This window comes from Canis lupus, chromosome 17 (genome assembly GCF_003254725.2).
Source record: "Canis lupus dingo isolate Sandy chromosome 17, ASM325472v2, whole genome shotgun sequence".
NCBI classification, from domain to species: Eukaryota; Metazoa; Chordata; class Mammalia; order Carnivora; family Canidae; genus Canis; species Canis lupus.
Window position 1 is genome coordinate 52,393,327 of NC_064259.1, and position 25,630 is coordinate 52,418,956.

Below are 25,630 nucleotides of genomic sequence, written 5' to 3' on the forward strand. Positions count from 1 at the left end.
CACGTCGCGAGTTCCCGGAATCAGCAGACCGTCTCTATTTCCTTTCCCTCCAGTGTGCTCCCACTTTTTGCCTCCGACTGGGAGCAGTTTGGAGGGGGAGTGGGACTTTTCGTTCCCCGCAGGAGGCTGGTATCTGGGAGTGGAAAGCTTTAAAAAACTTTTGCAGGAAACTGGCTGCAGGGACTTGGCGGGGAGAGGACGCTGGTTTCCCACTCCCCTGACCTACCACCTACAACCCTTATCTTTTCTGTTTGTGGCGGTTTCTCTCTTCTCCTTGCGCTACTTGCTGTACCGCCCCCCCCCCTTAGTCGTCGGCTCCGCGAGAACCCTTGCCTTGGGCAAATGCAGTTACTGGACAGATTCTGCACGTCGGCGCCAGTCGCCCGTCAAAATCGCGAAGCTTTAGGGTCTGCGCAGCAACAGGAGCCGCCCTGTTGCTCTAAGGTGAGCCGCGCACCGACTCAGCTCCGACAAACCGCGGCCCCTTCGCCGTCGGGGCGTACCCGAGAGCCAGTCGTTGCCTCCCGGCCCCCGGCCCCCCGCCGCGGCCCGAGACCAAGCAGGGACCCGGGCTGCACGCCCCGCCCGCAGAGCGGTCTACACCGGCCGGCGCCTGGAAGCGCTGCCCACGGCTGGAGTCGGCTTAGGCTACGCTGAAACCGCTCATGAGACAAACGTGCTATCGGTTTAAGCGAAGTATAAGACCTTTACGTCGTAAGTAACTTTATTTAAAATTATCCAAGAGACCCATGGAATTTTTGTGTTTATTCATTAAAAGATCTGTAAACGACACTTTGTACAAATCTTGAGCAACTCTTTTACAAGTACGTCCAGCACTCAATACTTTACAAAAAATAAAACAGACCTAAGAAAAGGAGGCAGCTTCAGGTCACGGGGATAAAATAAGACCCATCGCTGAAGCAAAGGTCTCCTCACAGAGGGACGGTCAGGATTCACCACGGTAATGCCCACCCTCGTTGTATAAACAAGTCCCAATTACTAAGTCTCCCCTCAGGGTTGGAGTGGCACATGGACAGAGATGTCTGGTAAGAGCCCTGCTGGAGTAAGATGCTTAATAAACTTTTTTTTTTTTTTTTTTAATAAGACATAGGCTCAGTTCCATTTTCTAGAGTCGTAAGAATTACATAGCACCGGTCTTAAATGGGGTATGCTTCAGATTCATTCATGCACACCTGAATGGGTTGTGAGGACAATACTGTACAAGTCAATAAACTGTATCATAATACAACTTGTAAGGTTTTAAGTCTAAATAGATATTTTTATGCCAGCTAAAACCATCAGCAGGAATTGAAGAGAACAAACTGACATCTGCTGTAACATTTATCAGTGAAAATTATACCATCACTGAGAAGTTCCTCCTTCTAGTCACTAGTATTTTAGATATTAAGGGTTGGGGTGATTATGTGGTGAGTGCCCAGGAATGTTTGTAGTCTGCGTCCCATTTAATTAGGGCAAAAAGACAACAATTCTAGGGGAACCAAAAAGAGTCTCACGTAGGCACCTATAGTTTGAAGTCCTTATCATCAGAGCTGAAAATTGGCTCTGGTACACTTCAGCTTAAAAGAAAACCTTTTCAATAGTTATAATCCCACAGCTCAAATTTCCATCTGCAGAACTACCCAATTTCCTCTGCGTTTGTGAATGAATAATCCTGGCTTCAGTTTCTGGCTCTGTTGTATAACTTTGGGCAAGTTACTTAACCTCTTTGGAGTCCAGTCGCCTCATTCGTAAAACAGAGGTGCAAGTATTTCAGGTTGACCTAAAAACTGAATAATAGGACATACATGTACCCCATGTATGGCACCTTGGGGACATTAAGAAAAGGGGGGGTAGTTCTCATGCCCTTGAAAGGATATCTTCCTACTAGCCATAATCCTACAAAGTTAATGTTGACAAGCTACTCAAGTGCCACACAATGTGGAGGAGGAGCTGCAAGGTGTCTACTTGTTTAAGATACTCAATAACAGTGTTAACAAATAAGGGCTTCCACATAAGTGAGATTCCCCCAGACAGAACATTAGACTAAAAAATAAAAACTGGAGATACATGATGTGTATATTCCTTAGCTCAAAGAGCCTATAGGTTTAAAACTGCCATGGTATTTCAGTGATGAGAATTATGTGTGCGGGGCCTACTCTGCACTTCTATCATGTTTCCCCAGTACCTTTCTCTCATCGTGCTCATCTTTGAGCTGTTTTTTAAAAAATGGAACAACAAATCTTTCCCTAGTAAAAGACAAGTGCCTTCACAGACTAATAAGCACATAACACAAAAAATGAGCCCAAGAATCAAATAGAAAAGGCCACTGAAAAAAAAATTGGAGGCAGAGTAATGAGAACATTGGTTCTAGACTACTCCCAACAATCCTCTAGTGATTACTACAGCAGCAACAGGAGAATTCTCCAAGAACCTGGCCCACTTTGTAACCATTTCAACTTTCCAGGATTTTGTAGGCTACTTTAGGGCATCCTGACTCTTGGAAAAGTATTTCTTTGGCACTTTCTGTTCTATTTAGGATGGAGACAGTCAATCAAAGGTTTCATTTCTTCTGCAGGAATTTCATTTTACTTCCTAAAGGGAGAAAGAAGTAGAGTGAACTCTCATTAGTTTATTTTTTATTTACTGTACATTATTTGAGGCAAGGGATTAACAACTTAGTCATTCAGAATGGCCCAGGAGTAACCTGCCATCTCAAGCTGGCATGTGATTTAACTACCAAACAAACAAACCCCAAGTGTCTAATTGTAGAGGTAGAAGAGAACTCAGACATCACCTAATCCAGTGGTTTTCAACCTTGACTATAGTTAAAAATTGCTTGGCCTGATCCCTAGAGATTTCTTGAGCCAGGGGTGGGGAAAATTTTCATTTACATTCCCCAGAGATTAAAATATTGTAGTCAGAGTTCAGCACCACTGATTTGATCTAACCTCATGGTATAAAGATGAAATAACAGCCCAAGGCATAATTTGTCCATGGTCTCTCAGCTAGCTAAGGATAAGGCCTAATTTTAATTAGGGGCATATTTTTCCTTTTGTATTGAAGTATAATTGGCAGACAATGTCCTATTAGATTCAGGTGTACATCATAGTGGTTTGGTATCTTTATACATTACAAAATGACCCTACGATAAGTCTGGTCACCAGGGGGTATATATTTTAATGACCAATATAAACACCATGGAATATAGGTCCTTCATTGTTTTGGCCTATCACATCACTGTTCTCCAATATCACAAAGGATAATAAAAAGTTAATAATAATCGAAAAATCATAAACATCTGTGTTTCTGTTTTTTTTTTTAATTTTTTTTTTAAGATTTATTCATTTATTTATGATAGACATAGAAAGAGAGAGAGAGGCAGAGACACAGGAGGAGGGAGAAGCAGGCTCCATGCAGGGAGCCCGATGTGGAACTCAATCCTGGGACTCCAGGATTGCGCCGTGGGCCAAAGGCAGGCGCCAAACCGCCGAGCCACCCAGGGATCCCCTGTGTTTCTTTCTGAAGTGTAAAATTAGTCTTGTAGGATATCCTCTTTTGCCTCAGATGCCCTCTAAATTAGGTGTTGTTTTTAAGATTTTATTTATTTATTTGACAGAGCTCCCTTGCACAAGGAGGGGGAGCAGCAAGCAGAGGAAGAGGGAGAAACAGGGAGCCTGATGCAGAGCTTGATCCCAGGACCCTGGGATCATGACCTGAGGCGAAGGCAAATACTTAACCAGCTGAGCCACCCAGGCGCCCCCTAAACCAGGTGTTTTTAATCTGGAGTCCTTGGATGGGCTCAGGAGAGTCCCTGAATACTCTATAATTATGTGCAAAATTTGCATGTTCCAAGCATACTTTTCTGGGAAAAAGAAAAGTTTTTATGAGATTTTCCCTGTGATGTGACGTAGAAAAGATTAATAATTACGATAAGCAAATTCTCATGTCATCCGAGGAAAACAGACCCAAGGACAACTCTGATGGAGAGTTGAAAAAGACTTCAACCTCTGAAAAAGACTTCTTTTTCTCCAAAACACTTTGGAACTACAGTCATGGTGTTTGGTCAGTCTGTCTGAGGTTACATTATTGATTTGATTACAAAGCTTTTGTGATGAGGCACACTTTTTGCAAAAGGCTTTTTAGTCACATTATCTATCAAGAATATACAACTCACCAAGACTCCGCAAAATTCTATTCACCCCGCTGGGCTCAGACTCTGGAATTGTTTCCAAATACTGGAGGGCCCGGACCTCAAACAAACCTACAAGGAAAACTCATGTTGGTGAAATTGTCCAATACTTACTAAAAATCACTTAAGTAAAACTCTGTGCTTAATGCCAATGTGCTTCCATAGTTAAAACAAAATTACAGAAAGAAGTATTTTCCATCATAAAACAACTCAGATTTTGAGCCCATGAAGCTTCATAACATTTCATACTGAAATCAGTATACCACGGATTTCAAACCTTCCAAGTGCTCACTAAATACTGAGGAAGACCTGATGATAAACTGACCTTTCACCCCAGTTTTCCGAAGCTCTCGGTCCTGGATGAAGCCTGCAAACATCTGCGTTTCCATGAAGAGATCCAGGAAGTGGCGTACACTTCGGGAGGTGTGGGATTTACGGAATGGTTCCCTTTGGAATACACGTTCCCCATGCTCCGTGACAGTCATGCTCAAGGAATAATGTCCCACCAGCTCCACAAAAAACCTCACAAATGCCTCAGATACCAGCGAGTTAAGTGTCACATCTGCTGCAAAATGAAAGAAAAATAAGGAAGAAAGAAAAGAAAAAACCCCAAGCTTTGTGTTTATGGGAAATTGTTATGAAAGTGATGCATAGGAAATGGATTGAAGGACTGAGACTCCTCATTCTTAGCTTCCTTGCACCATCCACAAAAAGCCAATGGCTAGTATTTTTATTTTCTTCCTACACATACTAGTATTACATCTTTCAGCCTGACTTGCACATCCACTCTTTCAAAGGCCACCAGTGAGAGCCAGCCAAATTTATTTATTTTTAAAAAATATTTTATTTATTCATGAGACACACACACACACACAGAGGCAGAGACACAAGCAGAGGGAGAAGCAGGCTCCCTGAGGGAAGCCTAATACAGGACTCGATCCCAGAACCCTGGGATCATGACCTGAGCCAAAGGCAGATGCTCAACCACTGAGCCACCCAGGTGCCTGAGAGCCAGCCAAATTTAATCCGCTTTTCTATTTGTCTCTCCTTTAAACTCTGTGCTGCATTTGTGCTAACCTACTTACTCCTCATTCCTCTTCTCCCATAATTTTAGACTTTCCTGATTTCTGGATTCCTCTCCTGGTTTTATGACCAAACACATTTGTTCTTCTCTTGCCTCTTCTTCCTCTCCCTAAGGATGGTCCTCAGACCACTTTTCAGCATTCTCATCCTTAAATAGTTAACCAGCAGAGAGATAGAGCTGGCTTTCCATGTTGATAATATGCAACTCTATCTCTCCAGACCTGATGTCACCGGAACTGACCTTCGACATTTTTAGGCTACCTACAGGTAATCATCATTTGCTTGTCCCATCACTGTTTAAATGCCGTCTGTCTAAAAGTCAACTCAGGTCCTTTGGAAATGAGTAAAATATGAATCAAATAAATAAAAAATATACATATGAAACCAAATTAATTCTATTTCTCCACCAAATCCGTTCTCTCTCAACTTTCTCATTTCATACTGCAACCATTATTCCATAATAATTTACTAAATGTTTAAGACAGGTCAGGCACTGTATTTAGAGCTTTTAAAAATATAATAATCCAGTGAAGTCAGTATTATTTCTTTTTTACAGCTGAGGAAACAGGCTCAAAACAAAGACATTCTCCAGGGTCAGCTCATCTGGTACAGGGTACAGAAGCTGCCAGACTTCCAAGTCAGTTGATTCTTAACCATTATGATATGAAATACTTTGCCTTTCAGGTTCTAGGATCAAAACTCAGAATCAACTTAGAGTCCTCCTTTTTCTTCCACACCTAATAGTTTTTCTTTCCCTCTTGAAATTGTCACTTGCTCTTTCTATAGGCTCCGTACTGGACTGGGAATCAGGGACTTAGGTTTAGTCAGAGTTCTACCATGAAGCAACAGCATAATGGTGGGCAATTCGCTTTACCCCTTGTGACTTCTCTTCCCGTATCTGTATAATGAGGGGGCTGATTAGATGACCTCTAAGGCCTCTTCTGGCATTCCATTTGATATAAACTAGATTTTTGTTATATTTTGCTCAACAGATGTCCTTCTCATCACTTTCCTTCTGCAGCTGAGAATCCACGGTCCATCACTGCTTTTGCTGTCAACACTTTTTCCCCAGCCTCCCAGTTACTGTGCCATTTCTCTCCCACTTTACAGCAAAATTTCTTTTTCTTTCTTTCTTTTTTTTTTAAAGATTTTATTTATTAAAAAAAAAAAAAAGAGAGAGAGAGAGGCAGAGACAGAAGTAGGTTCCCCACAGGGAGCCCAATGTGGGACTCCATCCCAGGAATCCAAGATCATGCCCTGAGCTGAAGGCTGATGCTCAACCACTGAGCCATCCAAATGTCCCTAGAGCAAAACTTCTTGGAAGAGTTGTTTATACCTGTTGTACCCTTTCTTAATCTAACTCCCTTTGTTTTTAAAATAATGCTTTTCTAGAACTTATCTTAAATTACTTGGTTCTGTTTTAACGTATATTCTTTTACATGTATAAATATTTCATAAGGTCATCAGTGAAATGAACACACCAGTACTCAACCACAAAGCTTGAAACACAGTATCAAGGTTATCTCCAAACCTCTCTGAGGTGTTCTTCTCCTACTCTCCAATAGAGGGCGACCATTATCAGCAATACTGTGTTTATCATTCCCTAGTTTTATTTATTTATTTATTTATTTTTTCATTCCCTAGTTTTAGGTTACACTTTCACTATATACATAGGCAACCCCAATAACATACTATTAGGTCTTGTACATCTTTCAATATTATGTAACACATACTCTTCTGTAATTTGTTTTCTTCAATATATGTTTTACGATGCTTTTTTTAATGTTATGTTCTGTCAGTGTACGGTTAGGTTGTTTTTAATTTTTGCTATCACATACACTGCTGCTACTTTGAAAACTATTTGCTTATTTCCTAATTATCATGTGGAAGAGTTTCTCTAGGGTATATATCCAAAAGTTGAATTGTCAGGCTGTAGGATATATACATCTTTGAGTTTACTAGATGATGCCTAATTGTTTTTCCAAAGCAGCTGAAGTAATTTGCACATTCTCACCAACGCCTGACCTTGTTAGACTTTTTAAGTTTTGCTAATATGGTGGGTATAAAATGGTGTCTCACTGTGGTTTAAATTTACATTTCCCAGATTCTGATGAGGTTGTACACCTCTTCATATATTTATCGGCCTTTCACTTTTCCTCTTCTGTGAAATGATTGTTCACATCTTTTCCTCATTTTTCTATTGGGTTGTTCATCTTTTTATTATTCAATTGTAGGAATTTTTGAAAATAAATTCTGGATACTGTTACTTTTTTTTAAAAGTCTTTTTGAAAAGATTATTTATTTTATTCATGAGAGACACAGAAAGAGAGAGGCAGAGACATAGGCAGAGGGAGAAACAAGCTCCATGCAGGTAGCCTGATGTGGGACTCCATCCTGGGACTCCAGGATCACACCCTGGGCCAAAGGCAGGCACTCAACCACTGAGCCACCCAGGCATCCCTCTGGATACTATTCCTTTGTTGGTTATATTTGTTGAAAGTATCTTCACCTAGTTTATAGCTTGTCTTTTGTTTCTTTTCCATGGTGTCCCTTAATGATCAGAAATTTAAAAAACTTCACAGTGTCAGGGGCACCTGGGTGGCTCAGTCAGTTAAGCATCTGCCTTCCGCTCAGATCATGATCCCAGAGTCCTGGGATCCAGCCCTGCATAGGGCTCGCTGCTTGACAGGGAGTCTGCTTCTGCCCCCTTCATGGCTTGCACTCTCACATGCATTCTCTCTCTCTCTCAAATAAAGTCTTAAAAAAATTTAAAGTGTCAAATTAGTCTTTTTAAAAATTTCGTGCTGTTTGTGCCACATTTAAGAAATCCATTACTGTCCAAAACATGATATTTTCCTCTATTCTTCTCTAAACTTTTAATGTTTAACTTTAAACTTTATTTATTTATTTATTTTAAAGATTTTATTTTTAAGTAACCTCTACACCCAGGGTGGGGCTCAGAGTCATAACCCCCAGATCAAGAGTTGCCCACTGCCCACTCTACCAACTGAGCAGACTGAGCAGGCCTGAGAGCCCCTACTTTTAACATATATATCTTTAAATCATCAGAATTAGTTTTGTGATAGGGTGAGGTATAGATCCTATTCATTTCTTTTCATATGGAAAACCAGTTGCCCTCCTCTTGTTTACTGAATGGTTCATTCTTTTCTGCTGATATGCAATGCTGGTACTGACACAAATTAAGTTTCCTTATGCTTGTGCACTCTCTATTCTTCCCTTTGCTCTATTTATTTTGGAACCAAAACCAAACAGTCTTAATTACTATGATTTTATGATTAATTGATGTTTTTTAGGGCAGCCCCTTCAATGTTGTTGTTCTTTTACAGAAGTGTCTTAACTATTTTTGTAATTCCTTTGTAATTCCAAAAAAATTTTATAAAAAGCTGAGTGACATTCCAATTCTCTTTTTTTCCCTGTTTGTTTATTTATTTATTGTTTATTTTTTATTTAAATCCAATTAACATATATTATTGGTTTCTGAAGTAGAGATCAGTTATTCATCAGTCTCATATAACCCCCAGTGCTCATTATATCATGTGCCCTCCTCAACTCCCCACCACCCAGTTACCCCATCCCTCCACCCTCTCCCTTCCAGCACCCCTCTTAGTTTCCTATGATTAAGTCTGTTATGATCTGTCTCCCTCTCCAATTTTCTCTTGAACCTTCCCCAATCTCACTTTCTTCCCATCATCTCACTGAATCTGCTGTTACCAAGGGCTTAGAAGCCCTTCTCATTGTCAAATCCACCAGTCAATCCTTGGTCTTCATCTCACTTGACCTCTTCATACATTAGACATAATAACTATTTACTTTCCTGGGTAAAATAAGCTCTTCTTTCAATTTCTCTAATATTACTCCTCTGTTTTTTTCTTCTCCTTCACTAGCTGCTTTTGTAGTCACCTTTTGCTGGATCCTCTTCCTCCTCCCTACTACTGCCAAACATTGGAAATCTGACCCCACCATTACCAGCCAACCCAGGGCTCAACCCTTAAATCTATTATTTTCTATCTATATTCATTCTGTAGGGTTATCTCATCTGGTCCCACAGCTTTAAAACAGCAACTTCTTCTTCTTCTCCTTCTTTTTAAGATTTTATTTATTTATTTGACAGAGAGAGAGAGAAAGAGAGCACACAAGCAAGGGGAGAAGCAGGCTTCTAGGCCAAGCAGAGAGCCTGACTCGGGGCTCCATCCCTGGACTCTGGGATCATGACCTGAGCAGAAGGCAGATGCCTAACAGACTGAGCCTCCCAGGCACCCCAAAACAGCAACTTCTAAATGTATGTCTTTAGTTCAACTCTTTCCCCTGAATCCTAAATTCATGTATATAAATGCCTACTTGTTATCTTTAGTTGAATGTCTGCTACATGTTGAATGTCCGCTACATGTTGAATGTCCAATAGGTATCTCAATATTCAAAATGAATCTTTTCATTATTTCTCTAAACCTGCTCCTCTCTTAATGGTCCCTATCGTAAATAGCTTTAGTTTTCTCATCTGTAAAATGGAGATTAAATAAATAAAGATACCTGCTTCATAAAGACATTACAAGAATGAAGGAGGATGTATGCTAAGTGCTGAGCACAATGCCTAGTACAGAGTAAGCTAGTCAGTAAATATTTTTCATCCTTATTCAACAAATACTTATGGAGTACCTACTTATTTCCTGTTGTTTAAAGTACTGGAGATAAAGAAAAACAAATTGTTGCTGCTCTCATGGACCTTATATTTCTAACACATGTGATGAAAAAAGCCCTGGAGAAAAAAAACTAAGGTAGGGGAAGAGGGTAGAGAGCACTAAGGGAACGGGTACAATTTTAAAGAGGATGGTCAGGAGGGTGCCTGGGTGGCTCGGTCGGTTAAGCATCTAACTTGGGCTCAGATCATGATCTCGGGGGTCCTGGGATTGAGCCCTGCATATGTGTGTGTGTGTGGGGGGGGGGGGGGTCCCTGTTTAGTAGAAAGCCTGCTTCTCCCTCTTTCCTTGCTCCTCCCCCTTGCTTGTGCCTTCTAAATAAATAAATAAAATCTTAAAAATAAAATAAAATAAAAAGGAATGTCAGGAAAGGCCTCACTGAGAAGGTGACATGTGTATGGACCTTCAGGAAAAAAAGAGCACGAGGCATGTTGGACGTCTCGGACATCTAGGGGAATAGCATTCCATAAATAGAACCCAGAAGGGGACCAGGACATCTGAGGGTTGGCCAGGAAGCTGATTATAGGCTTTCCACATCATAGGCAATCTCATACTTCTGTACATCCTTTAGCAGGATGCTGGGAATTTAGTCAATTATTTACTGCCTTGATTTTGAGTTCTCAGACCATTTATCTCATACCTTGTGAAAAATTCTGCTCCTGAGCCAAGATTTCATTTCGTTCTTCCAAAATCTGCAACAGGGCAGCCTGGAGTTTAGGAGGCAGAATTTCGTCCTCATCAGATACCTTAAGAGAAGAAATTGAGGTATTTCATGACCTGTGAGAGAGACAATCTCAAACACACTAATAAAAGTCCCCAACATTCTACAGGCGATTTTGTATAGATTATGGCTAAACATCTAATCTGAACCTTCCTTCCCTATACTGAGCAAAATTCAGTATGTTTATGGTACACATATCTTAATTACATAAAAAAATAATAATGTCTTATGACATTTTCTCATACCTTTACACCAAATATCTCTCACCTACAAGTCTTACACTATATTACAAGGATCATCCACAAATAAGCAGTGTTTCAAATGTTATGAGCTAATTCTTGGGAAACATTCTTTTCTCCCTGTGTTCAGTGCTCACCAACTTATATACAGGTTCCATACAGGGCGCTTGTTCTAAAAAGGCTTTGCTAACTCTTCCTTCCACTTTCAATGCCCACAATAAATGACCACTTTTTTTTTTTTTGCCTCTATTGTACCCTGTAGAAATTTCTATTATACCATTTCCAAAACCTTACAGATATGTCTGCTGTCCCTTCCCAGTGTTAGATTATAAGGTCTGAGGGCTCAAACTGTGTCATACGCATTTTTAGATTCTGACTAACAGTATCTAGAAATAATCAATGCTGAATGCCTGTTAAATTTAATTAAATTAGAGGCTTATACATCAACCTATATGGACATCAAAGGAGGGTTACCTTTCTTGAAAATGACATTTGATCTCTTTCCTCCTTCCTTCTTTGGGAGAGACAGCTATAAACCTAACCCAATTTTCAAGTCAATCTTGTATGATTGGCCACAATGTCAAGTATGTGTAGGAACTAAAAGTCTTGCCTGAGTCATCTTCTCTAAGAACTTTCACATATTTTCTGTCCAATTATCCCCAAACATTATGTAATCACCTCATTTGTCACTTACCTCCTGTAAGAACTTGTCTGCACAGAGATCAACTATCAGCACCTAGGGGATAAAGGAGCCAGCTAAGTCAAACCAGAGACATTCAGAGACATACATTAGGCACTGCTAGTTTAGGAAGAGGGTGTTGATTCTTTCAAGAAATGGAAATAGTTTTAAACAAAATTAAGTTCAGGGATGCCTGGGTGGCTCAGTTGGTCATGATCTTAGGGTATTGGGATCAAGCCCCACATTGGCCTCCCTGATCAGTGGGGAGTCTGCTTCTCCCTCTGACCCTTCGCCTGCTCGTGCGCTCTCTCATATAAATAAATCAAATCTTAAAAAAATTAAGTTCAAGTTACAGCCCATTTAAAAGTTAACTCTTCAACACATCAAGAAGTCAATTGCAAGTAAAAAAAACCGATAACATCTATACATTAAAATTTACAAAGAGACCATGCCAACCAAATGCAATGTGTGCACTTTATTTGGGATTTGATTCAAACAAACCATTAAACATTTACAAAATGGAGGTTTGAACACTGGGTTGTGCTAATATTAAAGAATTGTTATTAAATTTTTTAGGTGTGGGCACCTGGGTAGCTCAGTGGTTGAGCATCTGCCTTTGGCTCAGTCCTGATCCGGATCGAGTCCTGTATCAGGCTCCCCACAGGAAGCCTGCTTCTTCTCTGCCTATTTCTCTGCCTCTCTCTTTGTGTGTCTCATGAATAAATAAATGTTAAAAAAGTCTTAAATTTTTTAGGTGTGATAATGCTATTGTGATTTTGTTAAAAATGCCTTTATGTTACAGAGATTTATAGTGTAATATTTAACAATGAAATTTCATCAGGATATGCTTCAAAATATGGGAGAGAGGAATGGGTAAGGGTAAAGATGGGCCATGAGTTGGTAAGTACTGAATGAAGTAGGGTAATTGGAGTTATTTTAACCTTTTGTTTACTTTATATATATATTTGAAATTTTCCATAATAAAAAAGGTTAATACAAAAATCAGCTGTGTGCCTATACACTAATAATGAACTATCTGAAAAAGAAATTAAAAAAACAATCCCATTTTCAACTGCATTGAAACGAATAAAATACCTAGGAATAAATTTAACCAAGGAAGTGAAAGATCTGTACATTGAAAACAGTAAGCATTGATAAAAGAAACTGAAGAATGCAAGTAAGTGGTAAGATATTCTGAGCTCAAAGATGAGAAAAACTGATATAGTTAAAATTTTCATACTATTCAAAGTAATTTACAGATTCAACGTAATCCCTATCAAAACCATCAATAAAGTCATAAGGAAACCTACAAAATGGGAGAAAATACTTGCAAATTATATATCTGATAAAGGGCTAATATCTAAAATACATAAAGAATTCATAGGACAGCAAAAAAAAAAAAAAACGCTAAATAATCCTATTAAAAATGAACACAGGAGGGGCATGCCTAGCTGGCTCAGTTGGTACAGCATGTGACTCTTGATCTTGGGTGGGATCTTGAGCTCAAGCCCCACATTAGAAGTGAGTTCACTTAAAAAAATGAGCAGAGGAATTGAATAGACATTTTTCCAAATACACACAAATTAGCCAAGGGCACATGAAAAGATGCTCAATGTCACTGATCGTCACGGAAATACAAATCAAAACCACAATGAGATATCACCTCAGTCAGAATGGCTATTATCAAAAAGACAAGAAATAACAAGTGTTGGTGAGAATATGGAGGAAAAAGGAAGCTTTGTATATTGTTTGTGGGAATGTAAACTGGTGCAACTACTATGGAAAACAGTATGGAGGTCCAAGAAATCAAAAATAGAACTAACATGTGGATGTGATCCAGCAATCCCACTTCTGGGCATATATCCAAAAAAAAAAAAAAGGAAGAAGAAGAAGAAAGAAGGAAGAAGAAAGGAGGAGGAGGAGGAGGAGGAGGAGGAGGAAGAAGAAGAAGAAGAAGAAGAAGAAGAAGAAGAAGAAGAAGAAGAAGAAGAAAGAGAGAGAGAGAGAGAAAGAAAGAAAGAAAGAAAGAAAGAAAGAAAGAAAGAAAGAGAAAGAAAGAAAGAAAGAAAGAAAGAAAGAAAGAAAGAAAGAAAGAAAGAAAGAAAGAAAGAAAAAAGATCTTGAAAAGAGATGGGCACCCCCACATTCAGTACAGCATTATTTACAAAAGCTAAGACATGGACATAACCTAAGTGTCCACTGGTAGATGAACAGATAAAGAAAATGTAACACAAACACACAATGGAATATTATTCAGCCATAAAACAGAAAAATCCTGCCATTTGTGACAACATTGATGGACCTAGAGGGCATTATGCTAAGTGAAATAAGTCAGGCAGAGGGGTGCCTGGGTGGTTCAGTGGGTTCAGCAACTGTCTCTGACTCAGGTCATGATCCTGGGGTTCCTGGGATTGAGTCCCATTTCAGGTTCTCTGCTCAGCCGGGAGGCTGCTTCTCCCTCTCCCTCTGCCTGTCACTCCTCCTGCTTGTGCTCTCTGTCAAATAAATAAAATAAAATCTTTTTTTTTTTTAAAGAAATAAGGCAGAGAAAAAGAACGAACGTATGTGGAATCTAAAAAAACTGAATGCATAGATACAAAAAACAGATTGGTGGTTGTCAGAGGTGGGGGTGGATGATGGGTGAAATGAGTGAAGGTGGTCAAAAGCACAAACTTTCAGTTATAAGATAAATAAGACCTGGGGTTGTAATGTATAACCTGGTGACTATAGTTAACAATACTGTATTGTATGTATATCTGAAAGTTGCTAAGAGAACAGAGCTTAAAAGTTCTCAACAGAACACCTGGATGGCTCAGCGGTTAAGCCTCTGCCTTTGGCTCAGGGTGTGATCCTAGAGTCCCCAGATCGGGTCCCACATCGGGCTCCCTGCATGGAGCCTGCTTCTCCCTCTGTCTGTGTCTCTCCCTCTCTCTCATGAATAAATAAATAAAATCTTAAAAAAAAAAAAAAAGTTCTCAACACAAGAACAAAAAATTGTTAATTGCGTGAGTTGTAGTTTATTGTGGTAATCATTTCACAACATTTACACATATAAATTATTATGTTGTATACCTTAACCTTAATACAATGTTATATTTCAGTTATAGCTCAATATAAAAAAGGTGGGGAAAAAGGTGGGGGTTAACATAACAGAGTATTGGGGAAGAACAATCTTTCCAATAAATGGTAGTAGGATAGTTGGCTATCCATATTTTAAAAAATGACCCCTACCTCCTATCATATACAAAAAAATCAAGTCCCAGGATTCAGAACCAAAAATTAAAGTCACTATAATAAAGCTACCAAAATTTCCAGGAGATGAAATAGGAGGGTATCTCCATGAAGTTAATATAAAGAAAAACAAACAGTTCACAAAAATAAAATAAAATAAAACCTCACACTAACCACAAAGGAAAAGAATGATAATTATACTATGTTAAAATGAAGAACTTCTGTACATTAAAAAACATAATTTTGGAGAATAAAAAGGTATGTCACAAAGAAGCTGATATCCAGAATATAAAAATACCTCTTACAAGTCAATGAGGGTAAATAATCCAGTAGAAATAGACAATGAATTTTTAACAGATGATATTCAAATGGCCAATAAACACAGAAAGATGCTCACTCCCAAAAGTAAACAGGAACAACAGGAACCCTTGTGCTTTGGTGGTGGGGATTTAACTTGGCAGAACTACTTTGGAAAAAATTTTACTGTATTTACTGAAGTTGAAGATACGCTTAACCTATAATCCAGGAATTCCAAGTATATACCCTAGAACTGCATGCACATATGTACCAAGGGACATACACAAGAATATTTAGAGCAGCATAATTTGTAATAATCCTAAATTGGAAACAACTCAAATGCCTATCAACTGCAGATTGGATAAAAAGTTATGGTACATTCACACAACAGAACACTATCCACAATTAAAATGATCGAATGACTATTAAACTCACCAACATGGATGAATCTTAGAGACATAATGTTAATCAAAGGAAGCCATACAAAATATATGTGAATCCATTTATAACAAGCATAAAACCAGGCAAAGCTGAACTACACTGTTTAGTAATAAATGCCTAGGATGTAAAATTATAAAGAAAAACAAGTAAATGATCCCTATAAAGGTCAAGACAGTGGTCACCTTTCACGGAGTGTGGGGAAGGGAACAGTGATAGAAGGTGGCATGATGGAGACTTCTCAAGGTGCTAGCACTACTTCCAGGGCTGTGATGTTTTCCTTCTTTTCCAACATGAGTACATAAGCATTCACTTTGTGAATTCACAGAGCTATACATTTTGTTTTGACCACTAAATTGTGGGGGGTAAAGGAAGAGGGAGAGAGAGAGAATCTTAAGAGGCTCCATATCCAGCATGGAGCCCGACTCGGGGCTCCATCTCACAACCCTCAGGATCATGATCTGAGCTGAAATCAAAGTCACTTAACCGACTAAGCCACTAGGCAACCCTGAAACAATTTTTTAAGTTAACCCAAAGTAGTTCTTGTGTTTGACTTAAACAAAAAGACCTACTTTCAGAACAACACAAGAATTAGCCCATCTATTGTAAACAAGATCCAAATTTGGATTCCTGTGTACTACAGAATTTTTCTCACTTTAATAAAAAGATACAAAAAATATGATAGCATAGTATATTAATGACTATGCATTAATATTAATAATGACTATGTATTAATATTAATGACAGCTCCATCATTCTTTTTAAGATTTTATTTATTTATTCCTGAGAGAGAGAGAGAGAGAGAGAGAGAGAGAAAGGCAGAGACACAGGCAGAGGGAGAAGCAGGCTCCATGAGGGAGCCCGCTGTGGGATTTGATCCCAGGTCTCCAGGATCACGCCCTGGGCTGAAGGCGGCGCTAAACCGCTGAGCCACCAGGGCTGCCCCAGCTCCATCATTCTTAAAGGCGATTTGCTTTCATTTATCAGTGCCTTGTGTTTTCCATAGGTACTATTTCTCCCATCTCACCTCTTCAATGGGTAGGTCCTGGAGTTGCGGTAAGGAACAAGACAGGATTCCAATAAGGAATGGAGTAGGTGAGCACACAATGTCAATCATAGATGCTGGTAGGACTGGAATGTAGGTATGCTGCCAGGTGAATGGATATAGTGTGGCAACTACAGCATGGCCACATTTTGACAGGGTGCTAGCCAGAGAAGAAAGCAAATGGTGTCACTTACTGAGCAACACAAGGAGAATGGTTCAGATATTATGTTACAGAATTACAAACTGACACTGCTTAATGATCAGTGATGACAGATTAATGATTCTGTGATTACCCATTAATTTTTAACATTTTATTTAAATTTTTAACTTAATTTACTGAAAAATTTTTGTCTTAACCAGCTTTTTCCCATAATTTATGTTGCTAAAAAGTAGTGTGTACTTAGAAAAGCAATACCAATTTTAAAAAAAATCTGAGGGATCCCTGGGTGGCGCAGCAGTTTGGCGCCTGCCTTTGGCCCAGGGCGCGATCCTGGAGACCCAGGATCGAATCCCACGTCGGGCTCCCTGCATGGAGCCTGCTTCTCCCTCTGCCTATGTCTCTGACTCTCTCTCTCTCTCTCTCTGTGTGACTATCATAAATAAATAAAAATTAAAAAAAAAAAAGAAAAAAAAAGATATTCTTAAAAAAAAAATCTGAGTATAGTTGACGTACAATGTTATATTATTTTCAGGTGTAAATGTAGTGATTCAAAGTCTCTATACATTCTGCTATGCTCACAAGCATAGTTACCATCTGTCACCTTATAATGTCACACTATCACTGACTATATTTCCTATGCTGTACCTTTTATTCCCATGACTTATTCATTCCAGCAATATGAATTTTTTCATTAACATGAATTTTTAACAACAGTTTAAGTAAAACACATTTAGAAAGATATATGAATTGTAATCCCAAAGTCACTGCTATAGCCTAATGCAAATAGCTTTTGGATTATTTACCATTTGGAATTATCCATGTCATTAGGTAACTGAGATCTACAGTTTTTTTAATATGCCCAAATCTTAAAATAGTGAGAACGAGTAAAATACCAGTAGGAAGTGACATATTTTACATATTTATCACCTTAGGCTGTTGGCAACAAAGATTACCCTCCGTTCCAACAGGAGGGAGGCACAGACCCGGATGAGATGGCACACACTCAAGCACTTAAAGAGACATTCAAAGTCAACATGCTCCAATCGGGAATCCAGCGGTCGGCAGAGTTCAATTGACTAAAATGAAAGCATCTGAATCAGGGAAGTTCAGATCGGAAAACAATCTCTAACAATATCATCAATGGATCCTGTCATTCTCTTACAGGTTAAATTCTAGACAGAGATTTTGCCACAGAGTTTGTGAAGCTGCCTATACTAATCCCAAGAGCCAACACCTTATTATTAATATGATTTTTAAAAGACCTTTATTTTTTTAAGTAATCTCTACACCGAACATGGGGCCTGAACTCATAACCTCAAGATGGAGCAAAATTTATTTTGCCCTATAAATTTCAGCTAAAATCTTTAATCCCACCTGATAATGGCATATATAATCTTCATTTGTCACACTGAAATTATTACGAAGGGGCTCAATCTATGAAAGACAGAAAAACTATGGCTCCTGGGTCTGGAGGGTCAACTATCTCACAGATCACCCGGACATTTCTCCAGTGTTCTGTAAGACTAAAACATTCTGCACAGTTAGTTAATGGAAAAGAGAAAACTATGCCATGAGGCTTCTGGAAACTGTCTATTAGTGTTAGCCCTGCTATTTGGTGGCTATCAAATCTTTTGGGGACGCCTGGGTGGCTCAATGGTTGAGTGTCTGCCTTTGGCTCAGCGTGTGATCCCAGGATCCAGAACTGAATCCCACATCAGGCTCCTTGCAAGAAGCCTGCTTCTCCCTCTGCCTGTATCTCTGCCTCTGTGTGTGTATGTCTCTCATGAATAAATAAAAATCCTAAAAAAAAATCTTTTCAAAGTGAGCTAACTTACCCCATCACCAGCACCAGGGAGGTAACTCTTAACTGTGATGGTGCGTCCAGGAGCCGGGAAAGGAGCTTCCATGACACTTCGCATGAATGGGTAAACCAGGGCTGGAGACATTTCTCTTCTCTTCTCTACCTCATCCAAAATCTGCACATGCAACATATGTTATTTTTTTAGGGATTTGAAAATGCAAGGAACTGCCAAACATGATGCACAAACTTGAAAATCACACCAAAAGATTTTAAGGCAAATTTTTCCACAAATAAATGTCAATTAAAGGCATCATCTCTCTTGGGGATATCTTTACATCCACAAGAAAAATTACTCAAATAAATCAACTCATTTTTAGAAGAGAAGCCCCTTTCATCTCACTAAGGTAAGGGCAGAGAAGATAATCTTGCTGGGTGGGGTCTGGGAAAGACAGGAGACAAGATAAGCCTCAGGCCATGTTCTCCTTGAAGCTGGGAGGTTTGGCAAGCCAAAACGAGGATGACATGACAAGAGTATCTGGATTAGAGGCCTGAGAGTCTCTAGACCCACAGCTCTACTCTCCTACTGAGAACCCTTTCTAGAGTAGTATGTTAGAGTCTCTGTCACTAAACGTTGCCTAGTGACATCATCAGAAACAAAAACTTACTCAGAAAAGCACAGCACCTTCCCTAGAGTTCATGCTGCTCTCACCTTGGAAAAAAGGTTGAAGCAGCCGAGGCGACTAACCATGCAGTACACCTCAGGTAGTCGCTTCCCTTTGCCTTCTGGCTAAAAGAAAAAAACAAAGCAAATATGAAGCACATCTGTTCATTCTAACTATTAATGCTCTCTTAGTAACAGAGTAGTAACCAAGGCTCTCATCCCCACTGACAAATGGGGAAATGCTAAAATATGATAGCATGATTTATTCCAGGTTTAGTGGAGGCATCTAAGCAAGAAGAAAGTAACTCAGGGCTCCCATGATTGGCTCATGGAGGTCCATCCCTTGAATAGACCCAGACTGATAATCAGCCACTCTGTCATGATTTCTTCGTCTATTACAAACAAATAAAAAACAGGCAAACCAATAAATAAAATAAGTCCATACCCCTCTTATTCTGGAATACTGCAGCTAACTCCAAACTTGCTCTTACTATTTAAAGCTAACATAGTTTCTTTAATACATGGATCATTAAGCAGCCCTCAAAGTCACCTAGAAATCAGGTTTCTGAAGTTCTTAGTCTGACTTGACCAACCCTGCCTGTAGCACAAATCTGGTACTTACCAAGAGCTTCTTACAGTAACCAAACCAACGGCTCCCATCTTCACCAGTTAAGACAAAGGAGAATGTTTCACTGAAAAAAATAGTCAATAGTTTGAGATCTACACACTGCTTATACCATTCTTCATGGAACAGATAATTGAAAATTAATGTCCAATAGCAGTCATTTTGTGATGTGAGAGGAGCCATTAATATTACATTTATTACAAGTCACCTTCCTCCTGAGAGGAAATGTCCAAGCCTGAGAACATCTTGCCTTGCACTGAAGTGAGAGCATATTTACAGGAGGAACTGCTGATGCCACTGTCTGCTTTTACTTTCTTATTCATCCAGTGTAGCTATTAATCAAGTCTACTTTCCTTTTGTAAATATCCAATTTAGTCTAACGTTTAGATAAGCTGTGAAGGACTTGGATAAGTTATTTTTCCCTTCCAAATTCTTCTACTTAGTTCTGAGAGGTCCCTATGGAACAGTGATAGGTAAAGGATTATATTCTTTTTTTTTTAAAGATTTTATTTATTAATTCATTCATGAGAGACACAGAGAGAGAGGCAGAGACACAGGCAGAGGGAGAAGCAGGCTCCATGCAGGGAGCCCGATGAGGGACTCGATCCCGGGTCTCCAGGATCATACCCTGAGCTGAAGGCGGCGCTAAACCGCTGAGCCACCCGGGCTGCCCCCCAGGATTATATTCTTGATGTAAAAAAGTTAATAGGAAAATTATCAACTCCTCACTGGAAACACAGGCAAAAGATCTACATAGGTAATTTTCAGAAAGAAGACCAAGAAAGAAATTCACTAATAATCAAAGAAGTCCAAATCTGAACAGCCAATATATATATGCCTATATATGGCCAAAAATAAAGATGGAAAATAAATATGTCAAAATATTTAATTATCATCTCTGAGTACCAGAATACCAGTGAATTGTAATTTCTGCTTTTTATTTACTCTTCTGTATTTTCCAAATGTTCCAGGAAAAAGTCCCATAAAACTTGTTGGGTGGCAGAAGTGGGCACAGTTATGGAGCAGCCAGGTCAGTGTGAAAGAAGCTGTCTGTGCCGTAAGCAGTACACCTGACACCATGAGAGTGTCAGGACTGATGGCTCAGAAAGGAGAGTGGCCATCAGGCCAAACTGGTTAGGAGACACAGCAGCTCAGATGAGAGGCAATGTAGGTGGAAGGGCAAAGCAGCTACTCAGGCAATGGGTGAGACTGTCCGCCAGCAGGGTATCTACATGTCACATGGTTCCCAGAGTTATGTTTTTCAGCCTTAAGAGCATGGTCAGTAATTACGGTTCTGAACAAAGCAGGTATGTACTAACAAGCAGGATTCAGAGATGCTGACTGTTTATTAATTGAACATGGTTCCCTTGAGATACCAGGAAGAAATTCTTTATCTTTCCTTCTCAATATACTCATACCTCCCAACCTGGAGCCTCCATTTGTACAAGACCCACAGCGGGAGGTACACCATGGGCTGTGGCTTCTGTCCACTTGAAAGACAAACAAGGTACAGATGTTGTTCTGTTTCATCTCCTTCTAAGGAGGGTTCCAAAGCTCAAGTCTTTTTTCCTTTTGTTCACTTGCTGGCATTTCTGAGTGTATGTAAAACGGAACTTTTTTTCCCTTCTGTAGAACTGGCACACTACAGAGATTCTCAAACTTGTTTTCCCTTTGACACTGAAACCATTCCATGTTTTTCTTTTTGTATGCACATAGGAAATGTTCTAATTCCGTTTGTTCCTGTCCTCCCACAGCATCCTTGACCTGCCACGGTGTCCACACAGCTGTATAACTGCTGGCTTTACCCTTTTCTCAAACATTCTGATTCTACTTTTGCAGTTCTAACAAACAGAAATCAGGTAAAGGAGCCTATTTACCTCTTGAGTTCTGAGGTTGGCACCCAGTCCTTTGAGTCGGGAAAACAAAATTTGGGAATGACTTTGAGCCTCTCTTCTGTGTCTTTGGACTGCTTAAAGCCATGATCACCCTGAAAAAGATAATGTGATAGGTGGCTAATAGTCTATGTAAGTGGAGACTAGAAATACAAAACGGCCTCGTCTCAGGAAAAGAGGTCTCTGATAAGCCTGAGTAGTCATCTCAGCATGGTTTTGTGTTGTTTAATACAACAGGAAGGCCAAGACCAATAATCACTGAAGACGCAACTGAGAACAGAGTTACTAAGAATAAAAAATCCTATTTTTACATAGAAATGGTTACTTGTGGAAATCCTATAATCTGATGTTGGAGAGGTGCCTGGAAATAGTTTCTAGTCTAGAAGTAGAATCTTATTTTAGGATTCACATACTAGAGGAAACACAACAAATAAAAATTGATTCTATAATATACTGATAGCAAAAACCCAGTTAGCACCAGATAGTCTGATCAATAATTAAAGATGTTTTGAAAAAGCAAATGAATGTTATTTAGAAAAGATATTATTTTTAGAGTCTATCCCATATATAATCATTCCCCTTAGCATATAATCTTTTCTAACTAATTATGGGTTTACAATTTCCTATAAAATTTTAGCACAGAAGACCCTTCCATGCAAGTCTGGTATTGTATGCCAAAGAACAATCTAAAATTAGTTAAACCAAGAGATATTTAAAAATTAGTATAAAACAAGCAGATAATAAGTCTACTAACCATATTACCATCTTGTAACTAATACAATGTATCCTTTAATTTAATTTCTAAACAGACCATGCAGCCATTCTGAGTCACTTGAATATTAAGCTCTTCAGAAACAGAAAAGCATTATAACAAAATTTTAGTTGTCTCATACTCTGTTATTTTAATATTATTAAATGACTCACAATCATCTTCATCTAAGGTTTTCCACAACACAATCAAGAGAGACTTGATCAGCTCTTTCCCACCTTAACTTTTAAGGAGCCTAAAGCACAAAGATGCTAAGTAACTTGTTTAGAAACATTTCTGGATCACTGCCAGAGTCAACTGCGCCCTTATCTGGTTCTGAGTCCCTTAATTCAGGCTTTGTTGAAAACAGGTTCAACCTCAAGCTTGCTTTCTGCAAATGTAAGACTAATTGAAAATAGGGAAAAAATTAAGCTCTTTATGGGAAATTTGATTCCTCAAGACTATCTGGATTGCATTATTTTATTTATTTATTTATTTTTAAGATTTTATTTATTTATTCATGAAAGATACACAGAGAAAGAGAGAGAGAAGCAGAGACACAGGCAGAGGGAGAAGCAGGCTCCATGAGGGGAGCCTGATGTGGGACTCGATCCCGGGTCTCCAGGATCACGCCATGGGCCGAAGGCAGGCGCCAAAGCACTGAGCCACCCAGGGATCCCTGGATTGCGTTATTTTAGACTTCTATGGCTCAGTGTTGTGACACTGTGCTCTCTCAGGCTACACTGAAGAATTTTATAAGAAATTAACCACTGATTTATTTACAGTGGGAATGTTGTTGAGCACTTTTTTTTTTTTAAATGAAAGGTTATACAGGAAATGTCTCTTAGATTTCATTCCAGTACAGTCGTGGTGTACACTGACTTTTTTGGTGAAACATGTAACTCAGGGTTTAAACCCCAAATCCTAAAGCAACTGAGCATATTAACTTAAACGAGAGAAGTGGTCCACACAGGAAGATGGAGTGTGAGTAAATGTCCCTATGTAAAAGGATCACTCCTTACCAAGGCCAGCTAGATAATCTGCAGAGCATAGTGCAAGATCAAACTGTGGACCCCTTGTTCAAACAGCAGGAAAAAGGGGCTGCCTGACTGGCTCAGTCAGTTGAGCATCTGCCTTTGGCTCAGGCCCTGATCCAGTTCCAGGATCAAGCCCTGCATCAGGATTGCTGTTCAGTGGGGAGCCTGCTTCTCCCTCTCCTGCTCCCCCTGCTTGTGTTTTCTCCCTCTCTCTCTCTCTGTGTGTGTCAAATAATAAAATCTTTTTTAAAAAGCAGGAAAAATTAAATAGACAATAAAATATAAAACTTTTTCTTCTCTTCTAGGGTGTCCCAACCTACAGTGGGATTTCTATTTGCTATTTAATATTATGCTCCCTCAGGCATAAGGTAGGAAAAAACCAAATAATATTATTAGTAACAGTACCACTTATCAAGTGCTTACGATACGCCAGGAATTGCATTAAGCACTTTACATATATTATCTCATTAAACCCTTACTAATAACGGGTAACATTCTATAGTGCTAACTATATGCTAAACACTATCCTAAGTGCCTTATATAGCTCATTTAATCTTCACTACAACTCAATGGGATAGACACTATTATGATTACCTCTATTTTACAAATAAAGAAACCAAAGCACAGAGCAGTTAAATAACTGCTCAAAGTTAAGAGCTAGTAAGTGGCAGATGCAAGAGTTGGCTTAGAGTTCATGCTCTAAACTGCTACCCTTAGTGTGCCGTATTTATCATTCTCCTCATTAAGAATGAGAAAACTGAGGCTTTGCAACTTGCTAAGGGGCACTTAGTAAACAGCAGAGCAAAAAATAAAAAACCAACTTGGATAATGAGTTCTTTTTTTGCCCTTGTTTGAAGCTCAAGCCTGACAGGAGATGTCATCAGAACCATCTACCAGATCCTACAAGAGGTACAGTAGTAGCAAAAGCTGCTTGAAATCACAATAAAAAGAAGACAGGAAATAAAATACACACAGAGGCATAACATTCCCAAATGCCTCTTGGTCTCCTTGCACCTACCTTGCTAGGGAACTGCTGTATGACCTGGGGAATGTAGCTTATTTCTGATGGTTTCTTCTGTAGAGACACCACCACAAAAAGTTCAAAGAGCTGCTGCTCCTGTAACTCAATGAGATCCCTCTCCAAGGTCTGGTAGTGAGGGTTCCTCTTGGAAGACTGCTGCAATTGCGCTAAGCGTTTGTGGCGATCTGCAATGAAAGCAGGGAGCCTTGTTATTCCTTAGTCTTCCCTCTAGCACCCAGAGGTCATGAACCATAATGACTAATTTCCACTCAGTCACTGATGACTGAGTACTGACTAACCAGTGCCGGCCACACAGACCTGGGAGGGCTGTGACATACTCAAGGAACAAGTGCGGATTCTCACGAGCACCTAGGGGCCCAGCGGTGAGATTCCATGTCCCAACCTATACTCTATGTATGTCCCAACACGTATTTCTACACTGTCCCATCTTTCATGGCATAACACATGGAAAACGTCAGGTGAAGGCACTGGCCCAACAAGAGACACCATTGTTGGGACCCTGAATTATCTCATACACACACACACACACACACACACAAAACCCCACACACATGTGTATGTGTTTTGGGGGGGTGGGATTTGATAAAAGAACTGAGTCCTACATAGGCTAAGTACATAAAGGGATGAGTCTTATAAAATTAAAACAATAACTATCCTCCCATTAAGGGAACTGTTCTTTTCCCTTCTCTCCTTGGCATATATTACTAATAATGGGCATTTGCTTATATATCAGTATATGGTGCTAAATGAAGAGGGAAAAAAATGAAGCAACAGAAGACATCTATCAACAGACTATTTCTCCAAATAATGAAATTATGGAAGCATACTAAATATTTAAACAGAATGAGCAGTTTCATTCAAAACTGGATAGCATTTAGCCTTTATTCTCACTTATTTCTAAGTTGTGAATGATTTGGGGGCACCTGGGTAGCTCAGTGGTTGAATGTCTGTCTTTGGCTCAGGTGTGATCCTGGAGTCCTGAGATGGAGTCTAAGGGAGCCTGCTTCTCCCTCTTTGCCCCTCTCTC

General features: G+C 39.4%; 1 protein-coding gene and 1 long non-coding RNA gene across 9 annotated transcripts in view; one reads left to right on the top strand and one right to left on the bottom strand.

Annotated features, from left to right (window-relative positions):
- Window positions 1-3: 3 nt before the first annotated feature.
- LOC112664169 (uncharacterized) lies at window positions 4-24,585 on the top strand. Its single transcript, XR_003139542.3, has 4 exons — window positions 4-714; window positions 21,639-21,743; window positions 23,867-23,929; window positions 24,419-24,585. It is a non-coding gene; the product is annotated as an uncharacterized LOC112664169 (long non-coding RNA).
- DENND2C (DENN domain containing 2C) overlaps window positions 751-25,630 on the bottom strand; it is an 83,171-nt gene continuing 58,291 nt past the window's right edge. For 6 of the 8 annotated variants that reach the window (XM_025453438.3, XM_035700629.2, XM_049095526.1 and 3 more), the window contains 12 exons: window positions 24,580-24,767; window positions 21,762-21,871; window positions 19,882-19,951; window positions 19,308-19,385; window positions 18,633-18,773; window positions 17,725-17,873; window positions 16,620-16,797; window positions 11,642-11,683; window positions 10,628-10,733; window positions 4,515-4,754; window positions 4,175-4,261; window positions 751-2,592 (listed from right to left, as the gene is read on the bottom strand). In XM_025453438.3, coding sequence (XP_025309223.1) covers window positions 2,561-2,592; window positions 4,175-4,261; window positions 4,515-4,754; window positions 10,628-10,733; window positions 11,642-11,683; window positions 16,620-16,797; window positions 17,725-17,873; window positions 18,633-18,773; window positions 19,308-19,385; window positions 19,882-19,951; window positions 21,762-21,871; window positions 24,580-24,767 — 1,421 coding nt within the window. In that variant the 3' untranslated portion in view covers window positions 751-2,560. The remainder of the gene's footprint in view (window positions 2,593-4,174; window positions 4,262-4,514; window positions 4,755-10,627; window positions 10,734-11,641; window positions 11,684-16,619; window positions 16,798-17,724; window positions 17,874-18,632; window positions 18,774-19,307; window positions 19,386-19,881; window positions 19,952-21,761; window positions 21,872-24,579; window positions 24,768-25,630) is intronic. The other 2 variants (XM_049095528.1, XM_049095529.1) reach the window with 2 other exon arrangements.